Source organism: Mya arenaria, chromosome 10 (assembly GCF_026914265.1).
Source record: "Mya arenaria isolate MELC-2E11 chromosome 10, ASM2691426v1".
Lineage (NCBI taxonomy): Eukaryota > Metazoa > Mollusca > Bivalvia > Myida > Myidae > Mya > Mya arenaria.
This window is the reverse complement of record NC_069131.1, coordinates 25,163,804-25,182,215: the sequence shown is the minus strand read 5'-3', so window position 1 is coordinate 25,182,215 and position 18,412 is coordinate 25,163,804. Positions and strand designations below refer to the sequence as shown.

The window sequence follows — 18,412 nt, the reverse complement described above, 5'->3', positions numbered from 1 at the left end:
CCCCCCTCAAATCAAGGGCCCAAAAGCTGCCTGTGCGAAGCTCTTCACTCGGGAAAACACTAATGGCGGATAAGTCTGATTTGTAAGCCCAAACTTGGATTCGGTGTCTTCATTCCTGTTCCTGAAGGTAAAGGAAATAACATGAGTGACCAGGTGACCAGGTCTTTGTCCGAAATTGTTGTTTTTTGTCAGTATTTGGTCATATATCATTATAGACCAAACACTGAGTCAAATTCCTGTGGGGTAGCCAAACAAGCTGCGCCGCAAAGACAAGCTATTTTCTTTTTTTCTACCCAAATATTCTATATACTTTCTCTCTATATATATAAAGTATATGAAATCATTATAATTTGCTTCTGCGGCCTACATAAACATTTAGTAAAACTGATTCATACTTGTTCACAACCTGGACCGAGAAGCAGAGAGCCTACATCACATGGGGCAGAAACTAACTATTTTTGTTTTTTCCTAGCCAAATATACTATATACTCTGTATTTATATATATAAAGTATATAAAATTATAATAATTTGCTTCTGTGGCCATCATAAACATTTAAAACTGATCCATACTTGTTCACAATGCGGACCGAGTAGTTAAGCCAGACCAGTTTATTGCCATTCTTCTTTCCACTGCTTTGGATTTCAAGCTCCTGAAAAATATGTACACACTTGTATACTGTTTCTTATAGGTAATGATTACTTTACATATCAAACTATTCTTTAAAAAAATCACTGCATTTCACTCTCAGGGATTTTAAAGCTACTAATTGTAAGTCCTCAGATAAAGCATGGGGTCTGTTTGAATATGAGAGATTGACTTGCCCAGAGCGCCCCTTTTGAAACTGTTTCTTTAGTCATTTATTTTCATTTCAAGGTACTTCCTGTTACTGTTTTTAATGCAAATGTTGGGGCAAAAAAAAACATTCTTTACAACTGTACAATAGTCTGAAGCTAAAGGCTCTTAATATCACTTTTCGGTTTAGGTCATATAAGTTATAAAATGAATTTGAAATCAACACAAATCATAATTATATATAAAGCAATATAATGGGTTATATAACTTTAATCACAATGAAATATACAAAACTTACATACATGGTTTTTTCATCAAACCTTATCATTTTTTTACAATGTAATCATAATGATTCCAGGTTCTGTTATATATATATATATATATGGGCTAGAGGCCTTATTAAACAATAAATATTTACTGTTGGTATTTCCTTATTATGTTAAATATGATATATAATCAAGATAATGCTTAGGGCTATTCCAGTAAAACATATAACCCACGGTGGGAAGGCAATTATTTAAATAGTAAAAGGTGGGTGATTTTTTCGCTAATTTGGACCCCGAAAGGGTATATTTGCTTCTGTAGGGGGTGGTATATTTTAAAAGTGCCTTCCCCCTGGGGGCTTATATGTATAAATGGAAAAGCCATTATATATGTATATATATATATATATATATATATATATATATATATATATATATATATATATATATATATATATATATATATATGTATGGGCTAGAGGCTTTATTAAACAATAAATCTTTTATGCTTAAAATGATAAATTAGCAAGATAATGCACACACCACATAGTAGGTGTACTGTATTTCGTTGCTTTTCTGGTTTTTGTTTCGCTTGTACTTGTAGCCGATTGTCGAGTCGGGAGCTTGCACACGCTTTAACACTCCTGTCACCTGGAAAAAAATCAACATAATATAACATATATTCAAATGCTGATGCTAAAATCATACACAAAGGAAGTATGTAATGATTTTCAAAGACAGTGTGCTTATTTAAGCTGATCATGCTAAGAGTCTGTTTCAAGGGCAAAGCCAGTGCGTATGACTATTTTGTCAGTCCATGAGAAAGATCCCCCTGTGTAGCTCTGAGGCCATGTTTACAAGCAGTCTCAAGTCTGAGTTCAGACTCAAGACTCAGTACTTCATTTCCTTCTATCAAAGCATTGATGGCAAATCTTTATTTCCTTCTAGCAAAACATTGAGAGTAAATCTTTATTTCCTTCTAGCTAAGCATTAAGGGTAAATCTTCATTTCCTTCTAGCAAAGCATTCATGGTGAATATTCATTTTCTTCTAGCAAAGCATTGATGGCAAATCTTTATTTCCTTCTAGCAAAACATTGAGAGTAAATCTTTATTTCCTTCTAGCTAAGCATTAAGGGTAAATCTTCATTTCCTTCTAGCAAAGCATTCATGGTGAATATTCATTTTCTTCAAGCAAAGCATTGATGGCAAATCTTTATTTCCTTCTAGCAAAACATTGAGAGTAAATCTTTATTTCCTTCTAGCTAAGCATTAAGGGTAAATCTTCATTTCCTTCTAGCAAAGCATTCATGGTGAATATTCATTTTCTTCTAGCTAAGCATTGATGGCAAATCTTTATTTCCTTCTAGCAAAACATTGATGGTAAATCTTTATTTCCTTCTAGCCAGGCATTGATGGTAAATCTTCATTTCCTTCTAGCTAAGCATTGATGGTGAAATTTGCAGAACTAAATAACTGTATTTTCGTTCCTATAAGGCTATCCGCTTATAAGTTAACCAACTAACTTCTGTTGTTTTTTTATATAGACTTGTTTTATAAGAGTCTGTGATAATAACAAATCTGTGATAATGATCAAGCTAAACAGTCAATTATCAACTATATTTGTTGATTTGCTTGAAGAAAATTGCTGATTTTCTTGTCAACTGTGAGCTCTCTAATGTGTAGGAAGGTTAATAATTAGAACAAGGAAATTTTAAGGTAGTTTATCTTTTTTAATTTATAAACAAAGTAACACGATAAATAGAATACTAGAATTGCTGTAGATGGAGAGTTTATCTGGCTCAGCTATGGAATTCATTATAAATTCCTCTATCCACAGCACTAACCCAGTTTTCTCTATATACACAATTGACCCACAAAGGGTGTCCGGTACACACATACTTTTGATGGACGCATTTTTTAAACAAGTTTTGTGTAATGATTCCAGTTTGGTAGATTTAACAATTGCGTTTCAAATCCATAGTTTTTTCAGTATACCTGTACATCTATCTTATCAGACTACCATGCCCATGGCCAATTATGTTTCCGGTACTCAAAATACCAGCACAAAACATTCAAGTATATCATTTCGCCCAATCTTATACCAGTGTGTGTATACCACGTGATAAATTACATCATATATGATACGTCGGAAGGCAATGTTTTGCTTAAAATAAAAACTTAAATCAAAGATTACTTTTCGCTTACTTCACCATTTTAAATGAAACAAAGGCCAGTCTATGCAGCTTAAAGAGCCCCACCTTTGTTTTATAACCGGAGTTTGATAAGGTGATTAGTTTCATCAAACTCTTCAACAAATGTTTTGACAGTGCTCCGTCCGACGGCTGTATCGTGAAAAGGTTTGTCGAAGTGTTATAAGAAACTTCACTCTCAATCAAAATTTGGTAAAAGACCGAAGGCGAGGCTCCGTAAGCTGCATAGACTGCGCTATGTTTCATTTAAAATGGTAAAGAAAATGAAAAGCAATCGAAGCAAAATGTTGCCTTCCGACGTAGCATTAATGACGCAATTTATCACGTGGTATACACACACTGTATACTATTATGTATTATGTCGGTTTCCATACCCTGTTTCCTAAGAGCTTGTAAACACCCTTCATCATGCCAGGTAAACGGGACGTTTTATACTTCATCTGAGGTAGGGTCACGTAGGGATCTTCCGCAGTGGAAACCATAAACATGCGGCCTGCAATAGGTACATAGTCATTTAACTGGTATTTTGCCTGCAATAGGTACATAGTCATTTAACTGGTATTTTTATGTCATTTTCTCAAAGCCCCATCACACGTCTGAGACCCCTGATGATTGATAAATTGTTAGTTATGTTGTAGTAGATATGTGACTAGTCTTCTAAGTGATCTTACATTACTAACAATTAAATTTTCATTTAAGACTTGCCAGACCGAACTTGTCCTTCATATGTATGTCTACCTCATCATGTCTGTATTAGCACTTTTTGCTATTAGAAATTATGGTAAATACAAAATTTTCAAAAAGTCAAATTCAAACTGTTATTTATTTCTTTATTCCTAAATATAAACAAACAAGCTTACCAAAGCCGATAAAAACCCTTTAATGAACCAGTCTTTACAACTGAATGTAGGATTGAGCTAGCTATTAATGCATTGGATTTAGACAAAAGGTCAAAAGTTGTTGAGGCTTACCCTCAGAGAAGAAGCGAATATATCTGTAGTACTCGATCTGATGCCAGGGGCTGTAGAAGCCGTCCAAACTTTTCTCCCCTTGTCGTAGGTATGACATTTTACTGATGTAGCATCCTGGGAATGAAAGAAGAACATGTATGAATTTTATGGCAGGAACTGTAGTAATTCTAGTTATTTCCCCTTATCACGGACCTATAAACCAGGTCCGTGCCCTTATCCAAACTGAGCTTTTTTTCCCTTATCATACACAGACATCATCCATGTTTCAGTGCAGCTTTAAGGCAGCAATTATAAAATAAAAATAAGATTAAGTCTGAAAATCGGACTCTGGATATTAGTAAGTTTGAGCCCAATACGGAATAAGCCCAGAACAGAATAATTAAAAGCTTATATAACATGCCAAAAGATAGCGATCGATTTACTGGTACAGCTTCCACATAATCTTTGCATTGTAACATATATAGATTATGCAGGGAAACAGAGAAACACAGATGACTTACCAACAAACTGCAGATGGGGTCTCTCAAGGTACATGTTTCTGTATGACCCAAAGCGCTTCACTTTTCCAAGGTTACCTCCCCATGTCCTGAATGACAAAAATATAAAAATGAAATATATCAAACATGCATATATGGACAACATAATTATCATAAGATTGAGATATTGGTTTGATATACTTTATGTCACACATTTAATGAAACGTTTCACTAATCATTGTCTTGGGTATCCAATCTGACAGATAATTTTGAAAAAAATATCATCACTACTCAGGGTTACAATTAATAGATTTGAAACAGCCTTCATATGATGGTAAATAATACAGGTCCATTCAATGTAGCGCTTGGAAAGGTGCACAAGATTCAATATTTGAATTAATATTCACCATCAGAATCACAGGCGTCAAATAAATGTTGACAGGACCCACCCTTTTGCCATTCCCCTACCCCCACTTCTGTCATTTTTTTTTAATACCAAAATTGATTTAAACCTGATTATTTATCACACACAAAAATAAAATAACAACCAATATTTCCAAAAAACAACAACAAAATATATGCTATTATTACATGGTTTACAAGATGAAGATTCTTGTACAGACAATGATTTTTTTGTAAAGCTTGTAACAGACGGTTCCGTATTGGGGCGCTAAAATGGCCCGGGAAAAGCCCTGTGAAGTCATTATTAGCATCAAATAAACCGAGTTTCATCTAAATATCTCAGATAGTGTCTTTTTGCAGAAAGTTGACAATGCAACTTATGTAAGCAAGGCTAAGACGCTTTCTAAAACAGACAGAATAAACATACTTGACACAGGCCAATTTCCACAGCTCCTCGTCACGGGCACATAGGTAGAACCCCCGGCACACCTTAAACCAAGGGATTATAAAGTAAAATTTGCTGATCTGATATGACAAAGTGAATCATAAATAAAGGTATTCGATAGATCATTTATGTAGCTAAAAGTCTAGCAGATAAAAGCAACTATTAATTTTGAAGTGGTTTCTGTTGAAGAGTTATGTAACACTATCATTTTCACTTGTCTGCCTTCATATGAGTAAGCTTTATGCTTAACATAATCAATTATTTTATAATTTTTTATTTAAAAAAAATATATGATTACTAACACATAAAAATTTATTATATTATTTTGCAGCTGAACCTAATATTACTTTAATTAAAATAATTAAAATGCCTGATATTTAACTATTTTTTAAGACATGGGGTAACCAAACACATGTTTGTATATCCAACCACAAAAAAACAACTACAGTGTTCTGGCTTGCTATACTCTGAGGATCAACCTTATCAATGAGTGTAAACAATATTGCAAACAGGGGACGTATTGTGAAGTGTTCTTATCCTTGTACTCAGACACGCCTCAATGATTACATTCAGACCATTGGCCAGTAATTGTTACAGGCCAATCAAAACACATTTTCATCTTAAAATTAAGTGAAATTTAAGGCGGCCATTAAGTACAAGTACAGCCCCAATATATTTAATAAGATAAGAAGCATGTTTCCAAAGCTGCATTGTTACAAATTTCAACTTAAAAAATTAAATGAACTTGTGTATCATTTCAATCAAAACTGTTTGTTTCAGAATATATTTTAACAAAGAATTAAAGATTCAAAACATCTTGTTCTACAAGCCTGTTGATAATATATTAGTCTGTAATTTTTTTATCTATATTTTACCAGTGCAATGTGTTCGAGGGATTTCATATCAAGCTGACTGGAGATCACCCACTTGAAGATGTAGATGAGCAACTCAACTGGCAAAGCAGAAATATGACAGGTCTGAAAACAAAAGGAACATTTTTTTTGTACGAACAATACTGCCACCGAGTGAACAACAAATGATTATTTGTCTATTTCCAGCTCTTTCTGCCATAACCTGACAATTATTAAAGCCTGAGTAATTATAATATGAACCTTGCTCTTCTTTTTAACATACATGTGCAAATTGTCTCTGGGCTATTCCATTTAATCATAAAACCCCCAGGGAAAGTCACTTTCAAATTATGCTACTCCCCTACAGAAGCAAATAAACCAATTTGGGGTCCAAATAAGTGAAAAAAAGAAACCCACCTACATACTATTAAAATAATTGCCTTCCCCACGTTTTTTTTTTATGTTTTACTGAAATAGTCGACCTAGCAATATGTATACAAAGTTGGATTTTAATATCATGAATATTTTTTTTTTTAGTTATGGCCAAATTTCATTAAAATCCGGAATATTTGTTTGTGTTGCAGCCAAGGTCCAAACTTTTGCATACTAAAGGAGACAATGTCGACTGCCCGTTTTATATACACAGCCCCTGTAAACAAAACAATACAACAAATACCTACTTTCTGTAAGAACCCATGCTGTCAGAGCATATTCTCTTGATTCTGAGGTGTTTATTTTCACTTACACAAATAGTAATGATCTGACTGAAAGAAATGTCCCTGAAATACCTGTCCTCTGTGAGAACTCTGAATGACAAACCCTATTCTCTTTGAGGATTTTATTTCCGCTTTTACTTAATATACATGTAATTTGATCTATCAGAAAGATCTTTAAGAAAGTGGCTGAAATACCTACCCTCTGTGGGTACTCCGGATGACAGAGCCTGTTCTCGTTGATCTGAACCTGTTGAAACCGTGTTGCAAGTTTCTCTGCTTCATCCTCACCATCGTAACTGGAAATAATCATTGGCTTGTCAATTTCACATTATAGGTGCACTTTATTCCACTGCAGCATATATATTTCTATCTACCTAAACTATGACATGCAGTAGTTACTTTCACTTGACAAACACGATCAAATTATTATAATCACAGGGGTTCTAACAGATGACAAGGGTCAATCCGGAAAATAGCCAGGGGTCTGTTTTAGTATCAGGGTTTCAAGCCCAAAGCAGGTTTAGGGGCTTTAGACCCCTTTTGAAATTGTTTTAAAACACATTTTAAGTCATTTCAATGTCCTTCTTACAGTTTTTTATGCAAATATCAGAGCATAAAGCAATCTTTACATGTGTACAAAATTCTGCAGTTAATAGCTCTCAATTCTGATTACAGAATTAATACTGAACAGAAGAACCCCCTCTAATCCCATGTACATTAAGTACACAATGCAACTGAATAAAATCATACTTTTCTGAAAGCTAGTGGATGGGGATGGGTCATTTCTGATTGGGAAAAGTGTTCCTTTTTAACCAAATTGAGAATTGGAATGCAAAAATGCTTAAAATACAGGGGCATAGCCTGATTTTTTTTATGACAAAACAGAAAGTGGGAATTTTATTTTCACATTTGGGAAAAAAGTGTCTGTTTAGGCATTTGGAGTTTGGCCCAACTTTGGCCCTCAAAAGTTTTTTTTTTTGTTAAATGAACATGTCATTGAATTGCAGTCACGAAACAGGCTAACGGGGATTAATTATAACACATTTTTAACAAAAAACAATTGTTTCTAGTTTCTGTGTGAAGCACAACAGTGACAGAGTACAGGAGCAACAATACTGAAACCCGAGGTACATAGTCACAACACCCACCTATCTACCGAGCTCTCACTTTCCTGTCTTTCTCTTTGACCCCTGGACTGAAAACTGACTCTTGACTCAATATCTGGCACCAGCTGCATGGCACGCCTGTAGTAGTTAACAGCTGCAAAACAAATATATACAGTCAGAGAAACTGGGTTTCTGGATGAACAAGCCGGAGCACTTCTACTAGTGCATGGCATCAATTTGTATAAAAAGTCCTGCTATACAAAATCTTTAATACAGCAAGCATTTTACCAGTGCATAGCTAATTAATATAAAACTTTCTAATTTTGATCAAGGAATATGTATATATTATGTATAATAACATAATTTATCATGTGTTTCCGGCACTGACAGAAAATCTGAATCGAGGGCAGGCAATTAAGCCAGTGAAGAGGCTTACCAAATTTTGTGCAACGCAGTCTGCCCAAGGGTTGGATTTTTCTATCGGGATTGGTAAAACATGATTTATATTTTTTCTTGCATACCTAAAATTATTGGAAATTTGAAGTAGATAACTCGTTAAAAAACCCGCATGCAACGTTGTTTTCTGACGTCAAGACCAGCAGTAAATTTAGATATCCTTTGACATCAAATGGTTCCTCAATTTTTTTATTTTTTGACAGTTAATTATTTTCCTTCTTAATTAAAGTATTGCATACTTAAATATTTAATTGTGCTGTACATGAATTTACTTCTCATAAACCATAAAATAAACCTTAAATAAGGTGGGTGTTGCCTGTGACTCATCTATCATGAGGGTTGCTAGATGGGATAATCCAGCATGACTGAATTCACTGGAAATGCCTACCAGGTATTTGGTGTGCAAGAAATTATAAGTTGAGAAATATGTTTAGTATCATAGTTACATGATGATAAACTCCTAGTTTCCAAAAGACTGCTGGACTGAAAACTGACCCTCAACTCTATAAAGGGTACGAGCTGTATGCCGTGTCACTAAGGAAATACATACAAATCATACAAATTAGATAAGCTTGAATGACTGGACTTTACATATGGACATTGTTATTTTTAACATGCAGGGCATTTTTCACTTTCTTCAGCAGTAGTCAACAGTTCAACTATTTCCAAAGTAGAAGAAAGGATTTTCCCCGAAATCGCTGACATTTGTTTCCTCTAAATCAAACTCAATCTCAAGATAATCGAAATATTGAGTCTGACAAGTTGTGAGATACTAGAATCAGGGTGTCAAGGGTTGTGTTCATGTTATAAGTGTATTTGTTTCATATTGGGTCAATTGATCATAACTTTATTAAAGTTAACATCGTTATTAACATCATTGTTGTTAACTTTCAAGTCAATATTGCTCTGTAAGTTTCACAGACACACTTATGATCCGGGGCAGTGATTACGAACAGTCTCAAGTCTGAGCTCAGACTCAAGACTCAATATGGCAAAACTTCATTCCATTTTAACTTTCCTTCTATAAAAGCATTAATGGTGAATTTGCTGAAATATATCAGTATTTGCATGTTTAACTATTACTTACATAAGTTTTTTGTAAAAGAAATGGAATAAATATGATTTTTTTGTTCCTTTATAAAAATGCTTTTCTGAGTCTGAGTCTATACTTGGACTTGAGACTGTTTGAAATCATGGCCCCTGCAGTATTTCTGACAAGAGTTGAGACAACAGGTTCTGCTGTTCTTGTTTTATTTAAATAGGAGCATATCATCAAATAGTTCATCTTTAAAAGTCAACAACGATGTCGTTAATCCCGTTGTTAACTTTAACAAAGTTCTGAACAATTGAGCCATTGTATGCCAACCTCCCATTTAATTTTAAATGGGTAATTTGAAGCATTTACCAGATAAAACTTCCCAATATGAAGACTTTACGCATTAGAATTCCCCAAAATGAAAAGACTATGCCCCTTCCAAATTTTGGCCGAAAAAGCCATGACAATTTTCATGGAAATCATTTTTTCCTATTTCCAAGGTTCAACTGAAATTTATCTGTGGGTATAACTCACAAGTATTTAAGAGTTATGAGATTTGCCACACATAATATGCATATTATTGTTGTTAAGATTTGTACCAAATTTCATGGCACAGAAATTCGCCAAACAAAGAAAAAAATGTTCTGAAAAATTGTGTTAAACATACACAAAATCCTGAAGATTTTTACACAATCATCAAAACTAGAAATCTTACACCAGTGCTTGTCGGGATGCCGGTTCAACAAGCTGCTACATAAAATCCAGAACTTGAGAAAGCCTAAAAGGCATTTTTAACAGATCAGGACCTACAGGCTTGTTCTATTATTGACCATTGTTTACAAGGTGCTTACCTTCATACAGGGCTCCTTCCTGCTCCAATTTGGAACCCATCAGAAATAGGGCTGCTGCCTACATGTACAAACAAATTACAGGTATTATTTTACAGTACATTCACCATATATACATAGATATAATTCAGGAATTTGCATTACTCTTACATGACAACTGGTACATGTTTTAGATGCATGAAAACAACAGAGAATAATGTTACTAGATGTCATATGGCAACATGTCGAGCCCATTGAAATAGTCTTTGACACTGACATAATGTTCTTCCATGCAACTGCAACACAGAATAACATAAAGTTGAACAATAAGCAGATGATTATTGTTTAATGGAAAAGATACCGCCCAGACAAGGTTCACTCCAGACAGACACACGGACACATAATGTGAAACCTGGGACACTCTGCATCATGTTTAACCTTCATTGCAAAGCTTTTGAAAAATCTATAATATAAATCCCAATAACAATCATTTCAAATTTTGACCTCTAAGCTAGACCTTGACCTTTGAGGTTCAGATCTGGGTCTTTAGCCCAACATTCATCAATAATCATCATGGTGAACCGTCTTTTTTAAAATCCTATAATGCATGGTTAAGATACAGCCTGGACAAGGATCATTTTAACCCTTAACCTCTAAGCATGACCTTTACCTTTTATGTACAGACCTGAGTATCATGCGTGACAGCCACTTCATCATGGTCAACCTTCATGGCAAGCTTTTTGAAAATCCTATATTGCATGGTCAAGATACAGCCTGGACAAGGTTCAGTCCAGACAGACAGACGAATGGACAGAACAAGATCATACCTATATAGCCCACACCACTATGTGGTGGGATATGATCAGAAATGTTACATTATAAAAACAATGCCTCACTTCTTTCTCTTTATCCATCGCTTCCTGTCCAGCTGCAGACTTGCCAACACTGTTCCCCTGGATTTCTTCCTTCCACTGTGTCCTGCAAACAAATAATAGTTAAAAAAGCAAACAATAATTGGAATGTCCATTTTGCGCTGAAGCACTGTAAGCAGGAACCAAAGCTCTTCACCAAGGGTTGTAACAGTAACACAACAATTGTTCAAACCAGAGTTATGGGCCTTGCTACACATGTGCACAATAATTAGTAACATTTGTACTAAATTTCATGTGGACAATTTAAATGAACACTTCATGATGTATGACCATGGTCAAAGTGTTGGCATGTTGCAGAATACTATAAGGTTTTTAAAAGCTATATAAAACAAAAAATAAATAGATCTGCATTTGAATATTCATATTAAAAACTTACATTATCTTCCTTTACTTTACAACCGATACTAGTTTTGAAAGGAATCTGCGCATACAACATGTACCTGAACTGTTCTAGCTGTTGTTCAGCATCAGCATACTCCACGTCATCTTTGTCAAACCTCTCAACAGTCTCCTCCTCATCTCCAAGCAAACTTGGAACACTGTCTACCTCTTCAAGTTCCTGTAGAAACAAGATCAATAAAAGATTGATGAAAGATTGATTAGTAATTGTTAGAAAATCAGCATTCACATTGAATAACCATTGCTAATAAACATTGAGGACAGCAGATTTTTCTTAAAGGCTGATAAAAATATATTTTGTACACTGATTTTTAATTTAAAAGATTATCATATAAAAAGGCAGCTGATCAAATTCCTATTTTGAAATCAAATCATATCAAATTCCTAAATTAGAAAATGAAACTTTGAACGTTATAAAGAACAAGAGGCCCCAGAGAGCCTCTGCTCTTCTGGCAAGGCACTTCTCAGAGCATGTAACCATGTTTCAGAGACAAACACTACAATAGCATACAACTCTTTGTACAAAATTGTTTCCCTTGGCGTTCGGTTATTTTCAATTCACAACATGTAACCATATGATTCAAAGGGAGATAAACATTATGCCAGTGCACAACTCTCTGTACAAAGTTGTCTCCCTTGGCTTATGGTCATTCAGAGTATGTAACCATATGTTTCAAAGGGAGACAAACACTACAATAATAAAAAACTTTGAACTCTCCCTTAGAAAATTATTTTGCAATTCAAGGGATAAAATAGTTATCCAAATTGTCTTTTAGATGAACAAGCCCAAACTCATGAACTACTGCCAGGCATTACTTTTTGAACAAGCCCTACTGTATAAAATCTAAATTTGAGCAAGCGAGGAAAGCATTTTACCAGAGCAGGGCTTGCAGACTTGTGCTAATTTCGACCATTGATATAATGCAGTCATATATGGGTGGATCTGGCTGGTTTCCAAAAGGAACCGAGCTCTCATGAATATTTAACTACTGTTTAAGTTTGATTCAGATACAATCAAAACTGAAAAATTGATCGCGTTCACAAGCAATTGTATACAGACACACTGACACTGCACAATCAAATGAGAGCTAAATACCTATGCTTTTTTCCACTGATTTACTAGCTTCAATGTCAACAACAATTAAGAAACATCTTTATATTCAGCATTTTCCAATGTAATAAATTAATATTCATGCTTAGTTGAGCATTTACATTACACATACATGTGCTGAAAAAAGATACCACTAATTTCATGTTAATGAGCTTCATGTTATATGTATATATATGTACAATTAGATTAGTTTTTAATGAAAAGTTATAAAATATATCGATTACGGACTGGTTTGAAAATTCCACTTTTAAATTAAAAAAAATGCCCTGTGATCTGGGAGTAGGATAACTTAGTTATTGGTCCCAGCTCAGTGATTTTATTTGGAATTATTTTGACCGCCTGTTCCTTCCAAATTGGGAATTTTTCTCGACTTGGGGAAATATACAAAAATCATTCTAAAAAAGCAAATATAATAGCAAATATACTTGTTTTTTTACTCTTTAATGCATACATAATACTGTAAAAGAGCTTACTTCATATCAAGATTTTGTTTATTTTTTAATAAATTCATTGCTTTTTTATTCATTCACTAGATTTGTATTCAATCAATTGGAAAAATATCATCATTTTTTGGAAAAATGATCAGTTTTTCGCTAAAAAAACAAAAAAAATCACTGCTAGCTGTGATTGAAAAGTGTTCACATTGTAGGTGATGGTATTTTTTTTCCATTGCATATGTTGTGATCACGTGAGGGTCACATGATCTGGGATGTGGGGGCGCTGCGAGTCGAGTCCGGATTGGCTGGCTGGAGCGACACGACTGCCGATTGGCTAGGAGATGTAACCGTGCCAAAAGTGAGACACAGCTCCCTCCCAAGAGATCACACAGAACCAGACCACAGAACCAAACAGTAGACAAGCTTTACGCTCCAGATTACCAAATGGATGGTAAGTTTGTCCCATAGTTTTGGGGTCTCATAACCATTGTATTACGCCGATAGATACTGTCAGCATACCGTATTATATCATGCATAGGACGCACTTTTTTACCTCCAATTCTCGTCTTAAAAGGTGCCTGCTTCCTTTCTATGCTATTATAATTGCATCTGTTTTTTTCCAAGTCCATTTCGGGTCGAAGATATCGGACCGGGAAGAACGCGGTAATAGTAAGTATCTGTACTGCGTCACCAGAGAGAACAACTGACATAGGTAAAATCACGCAAGTTAACACACGCAGAAATATATTGAATGTTTACTTTAAAATGATTTATTGAGAAATAAATTGAAAACAAACATACGAGTGTTTGCTTTTTTACAAAAGGGACGCTACTCACAAAAACTTGATGTGAGTCAGCACTTTAACAGGATTGAGTTATAACGGCAACGGAAAATCGGGAAAGGAGGTAAATATCAATTAATCGTTGTTCATGATTTTAATGTTTCGATATTTTACAAAACATTTTGTTGTATGTTACTGTTTTAAAAAATTAATAAAGGAATGTGCATAACGCAAAGTAGCATTATTGTCCCTATCAAATCTTTTCAAATGTGCGAAGGTGTGAAAACACCCGCTGTCTGTCATTAGAAAAACATCAATAGAACAAACTATTGCAATGCTAATACCGTATGGTTGTTTGTTCGCACTTTATCCATCGTGCCTTCCGCTGGCAAGGATAATTACCGACAGGCATTAATTATGCCTGACATGCCTTTATCCATGCAGCAACAAGCCTTATCAAAACAATCATCAGTTTTGACAATACACAGTTTTGCAACGGTTGCAACGGTTGACTGTCATTCAGAAGGCATGTCGAACTATTGCAACGGTTGACTATCAGTCAGAAAGCGTTTCGGGACTATTATGGCATTTGTATAAGTCTTATAATATGCGTGAATGTTCTCAAAATGTCAAGACTTATATCATTGTTGTGTACACTAAATTACCGAAATATGACGATAATTATCGAAATACACAAGACAGTTATCAAAATATGCCTTATATACATTTTTTTTTACTTCAATATATGTTATAAATACTTTATAACCTCATTTTTTCGGCTCCGATTTTGACATTTTTCCGCTATATCTTATATATTTAGGGGTTTAACCCGTTTTTTCAACTATTTTTTGGCCTGCGTCCTATCTATGCTAGCGTCCTATACATGATATAATACGGTAGTCTAAAATAATAGACGTGTTATACGGGATTCTTCCAATCCCTAACATCTAAACGGGAATGTGCAAAAAACGGGGGTGTTTTAAAAATATTGAAATTGTTTTAAGTGAAGTATTTTATGGTTGAAATTGATCATAAAGAGTTATATTCATATTTTACCATATAAGTGAAATGTTATTTTGCACTAAACAAGCATTTAATGCATTAAAACAAGTTGTTTACCTTTCCAATAAAACGAAAGATGACGGACACAGACAACAATTATGCGAAGGGGAACAACTCGATACAATCGTAATAACTCGGCTTCATCCGACAAAGCTTCGAGATAGACCTCGCTATACAATCGTAACAACTCGGCCATGGCCGAAATGTTCCGAGTGATTTAAAACTGTGCCCTAAAGCCTTGCAGGTGCCCTTCATGTATATATCGTTATGTTTTGACAGAATGAAATGAAGAAAAGCCGTCAAACTCGTAATTATTAGTTGGATGTTTATTTTTTGTATAAGGAACTAATATAAAATAACATTATCTGGTAATATTTCTTGTTTTTATGATATTTTATAGACGCTATATGCTTTAACCCGGAATCCTGATTGGAACAACTACCCACTTTTGATACTAAACAATTTGTACGTGAAGGATTTGCCATATCAAAAAATCAAAAAAAAATCTGTCAACGTACAATTATTTGGACTACTGTCAGCACTACAATACAATACACAGATTCGTGCTTTTTAGATTTATTATAACTTATAAGCATTTGAATAGCTCTTAAAACTAATAACTCTGTATCCCTTATAACGAGGTCAATACAAAAATAACAATAATGAAGAAAACGACTTCCTCTTCCACACCATAGGCATAGACTGTGGAACAATTTTTGGGTCAATTTGAATCGATTTATTGCAGTCAATAGCGAATGTCAAACCTATGTAGGATATAAATATTAAACTTTTACTAACCATTGTCACACTGCTTGTACCCAGCAGTTTTTCAGACGAATAGTTCACGGAAGGTATAAGAAATAACTGAACCAAATAAGAGTGCTTTTCTGACAGCTGCCATTTTTGTTTTAGGAAGTGGTTTCACGCCAGTGAAAAGGGAACCAAAATCGCATTCGGAATTTTTCGGCCATTTTTATCGAAAACCGAAAAAAATGACCGAGGAGCTCCGAACGCCAAAATCGGGGCAGTTATATTTGCCGGGACCCGGTACTTTTTTAGCCAGGACTATTAATATTGTTCCCGGATCGGGGCCAATAAAATGCTATTTTCCGGGACAATCACAGCAGGGACCACGATTTCAGTGACAGTTAATATCGATCCCGGGTCGGGACAAATAGTGTTAAATGAAGGGGGCAAGTTTATTAAAGTATACAAACATGTCCAATTTTTAAATGACCTTTACATAAGGAGCATGAATATATTGACTTTGTTGATGTTTGACGCTATATATGTGATATGAACAAAACTCACTTCTAACATGATAACTAGTATGTATACAGTATAAATAATATATATTATATATGTTTGGACGTTAAACTAAATGCAAAACATCATGTTGTACATAATGGGAGATTAATAAGCACAAAATACGACACTTAGATAAATCGAACTATTATTTGCTTTTGTTTATTTTTATTTAATTTCAATGTGATTTTGTTAAATGGAAATATGCATTTGATCGCATATCAAATATATGTCGATGTATCTGAAAAATAATTCATGTTTTCGCAATGTAATTATGCATTTGATATTTAAAAGGGTAGCATTAAACAAAAAATACAGTACGAGTGATTGTAAATCATTTTAGGGAAAGAAGTCTGTCCTCGCCGATTCGTCGCATGACACTTATTGGCGCATTGTCCTCCCCACACTGATTATTGGGTTTGTTCCCACTTTCCCAACCGCTATTTTTTACATTTACAAATTATCCCCAATTACTTCTTCGCACCACAAACTTACCTGTATTTTCTATACTATTTGATATGAACTAAATAAAATGAAAAGTCTTGAACGTCTTCGGCATCAAAAGCCAAAATACTTTTGCCATTTTAATAAAAAAAGTCTGTTAATAATGATATTTCTGTCGAACAGTTTTATGAATATTTTTCTAATTTGAATGATAACATGCGTAACGCAGATAATGTAAATGCTGAAGATTTTTGTAATAGCCATAACTTTGATGACGATGATTGTTGTTTTGAAGAATTAGATTTTCCAATTACTGTAGGGGCAATTAAGACTATCGTAATACAATTAAAGAAAAATAAAGCCTTTGCAGGTGACAAGTTGATTAATGAATATTTTATTGCAATGTGTGATATTTTGGCTTCCCATTTAGTTGATATTTTTAACGGTATTTTGGATACCGGTTATTTTCCCGATCAATGGATGGAAGGTATAATTATACCACTTTTTAAGAAAAATGACCCCAGTGATGTGAATAATTATCGGGGTATTACTCTTGTTAGTTGCTTTCCAAAGATTTTTACTGGTATTATCAATAAACGAGTCTCAGATTGGGCCGAAAATAATGATGTTATAAGTGACGCACAATTTGGTTTTCGGAAGGGACGGTCCACTGTGGACGCAATTTTTGTTCCAAATGCTGTTGTTAATAAATGTTTAAATGACAATAAAATATTAGCATGCGCATTTATAGATTCTAAAAAGACCTTTGATAGTATTTACAGAAATGGTCTATGGCTAAAATTATACAAGTTAGGAATTTGTGGAAAAGTATTACATATTGTTAAAAATATGTATGCAAAAGTCAAAGTGCGTGTCAGATGTTGTTTTTCATATTGTGATTTTTTCGAATGCTCTGTTGGTTTAAAACAAGGCGAAGTTATGTCCCCTTATCTGTTTTCTTTGTTTTTTAAAAGATTTAGAGATGTTTTTGCAAGATGATTTCAATAGTGGTATTACAATAGATGACATATTATTTATATTGATGTTAATCGCTGACGATATGGTTATACTTGGCAAACGTGTTGAAGAATAACAGAAAAGTCTTAATATTTTATATGAATACTGCCAAACATGGGGACTAGAAGTTAACCCTGATAAAAGTTAAGTCATTGTGTTTAGAAAAAGAGGCAATGTTAAAATTACTGAGAACTGGCTATATGGAGATAAACCTTTAGAAGTTGTAGATAATTTTAATTACTTAGGCACTGTATTCAATTACACCGGAAGTTTCGTACTAAATCAAAGCACTTTAGCTGGTAAAGGTCTAAAGGCATTAAATACTTTGTTAGTGAATGTCAAACCTTTTATACTTAAGCCAAGTACTAT

At 34.2% G+C, this 18,412-nt stretch overlaps 1 protein-coding gene across 1 annotated transcript; it reads right to left on the bottom strand.

The window, feature by feature from the left end:
- LOC128206724 (F-box only protein 9-like) lies at positions 1-16,183 on the bottom strand. Its single transcript, XM_052909371.1, has 14 exons — positions 16,076-16,183; positions 11,927-12,045; positions 11,451-11,532; positions 10,579-10,636; positions 8,278-8,389; positions 7,329-7,425; positions 6,438-6,539; positions 5,545-5,606; positions 4,740-4,825; positions 4,240-4,353; positions 3,643-3,761; positions 1,601-1,708; positions 572-651; positions 1-121 (listed from the first exon to the last, which is right to left on the bottom strand). The coding sequence occupies exons 1-14, from the start codon at positions 16,076-16,078 to the stop codon at positions 7-9; spliced, it is 1,257 nt and encodes a 418-aa protein (XP_052765331.1). The 5' UTR covers positions 16,079-16,183; the 3' UTR covers positions 1-6.
- Positions 16,184-18,412: the final 2,229 nt, after the last annotated feature.

Coding starts and splice junctions, on each gene's coding strand:
- LOC128206724 (XM_052909371.1), bottom strand. Junction 4,826..5,544: donor TGGAAATTGGCCTGTGTCAA/GTATGTTTATTC, acceptor TTTGTCATTCAG/GACATGGGGAGGTAACCTTG. Junction 3,762..4,239: donor TATTCGCTTCTTCTCTGAGG/GTAAGCCTCAAC, acceptor TACCTATTGCAG/GCCGCATGTTTATGGTTTCC.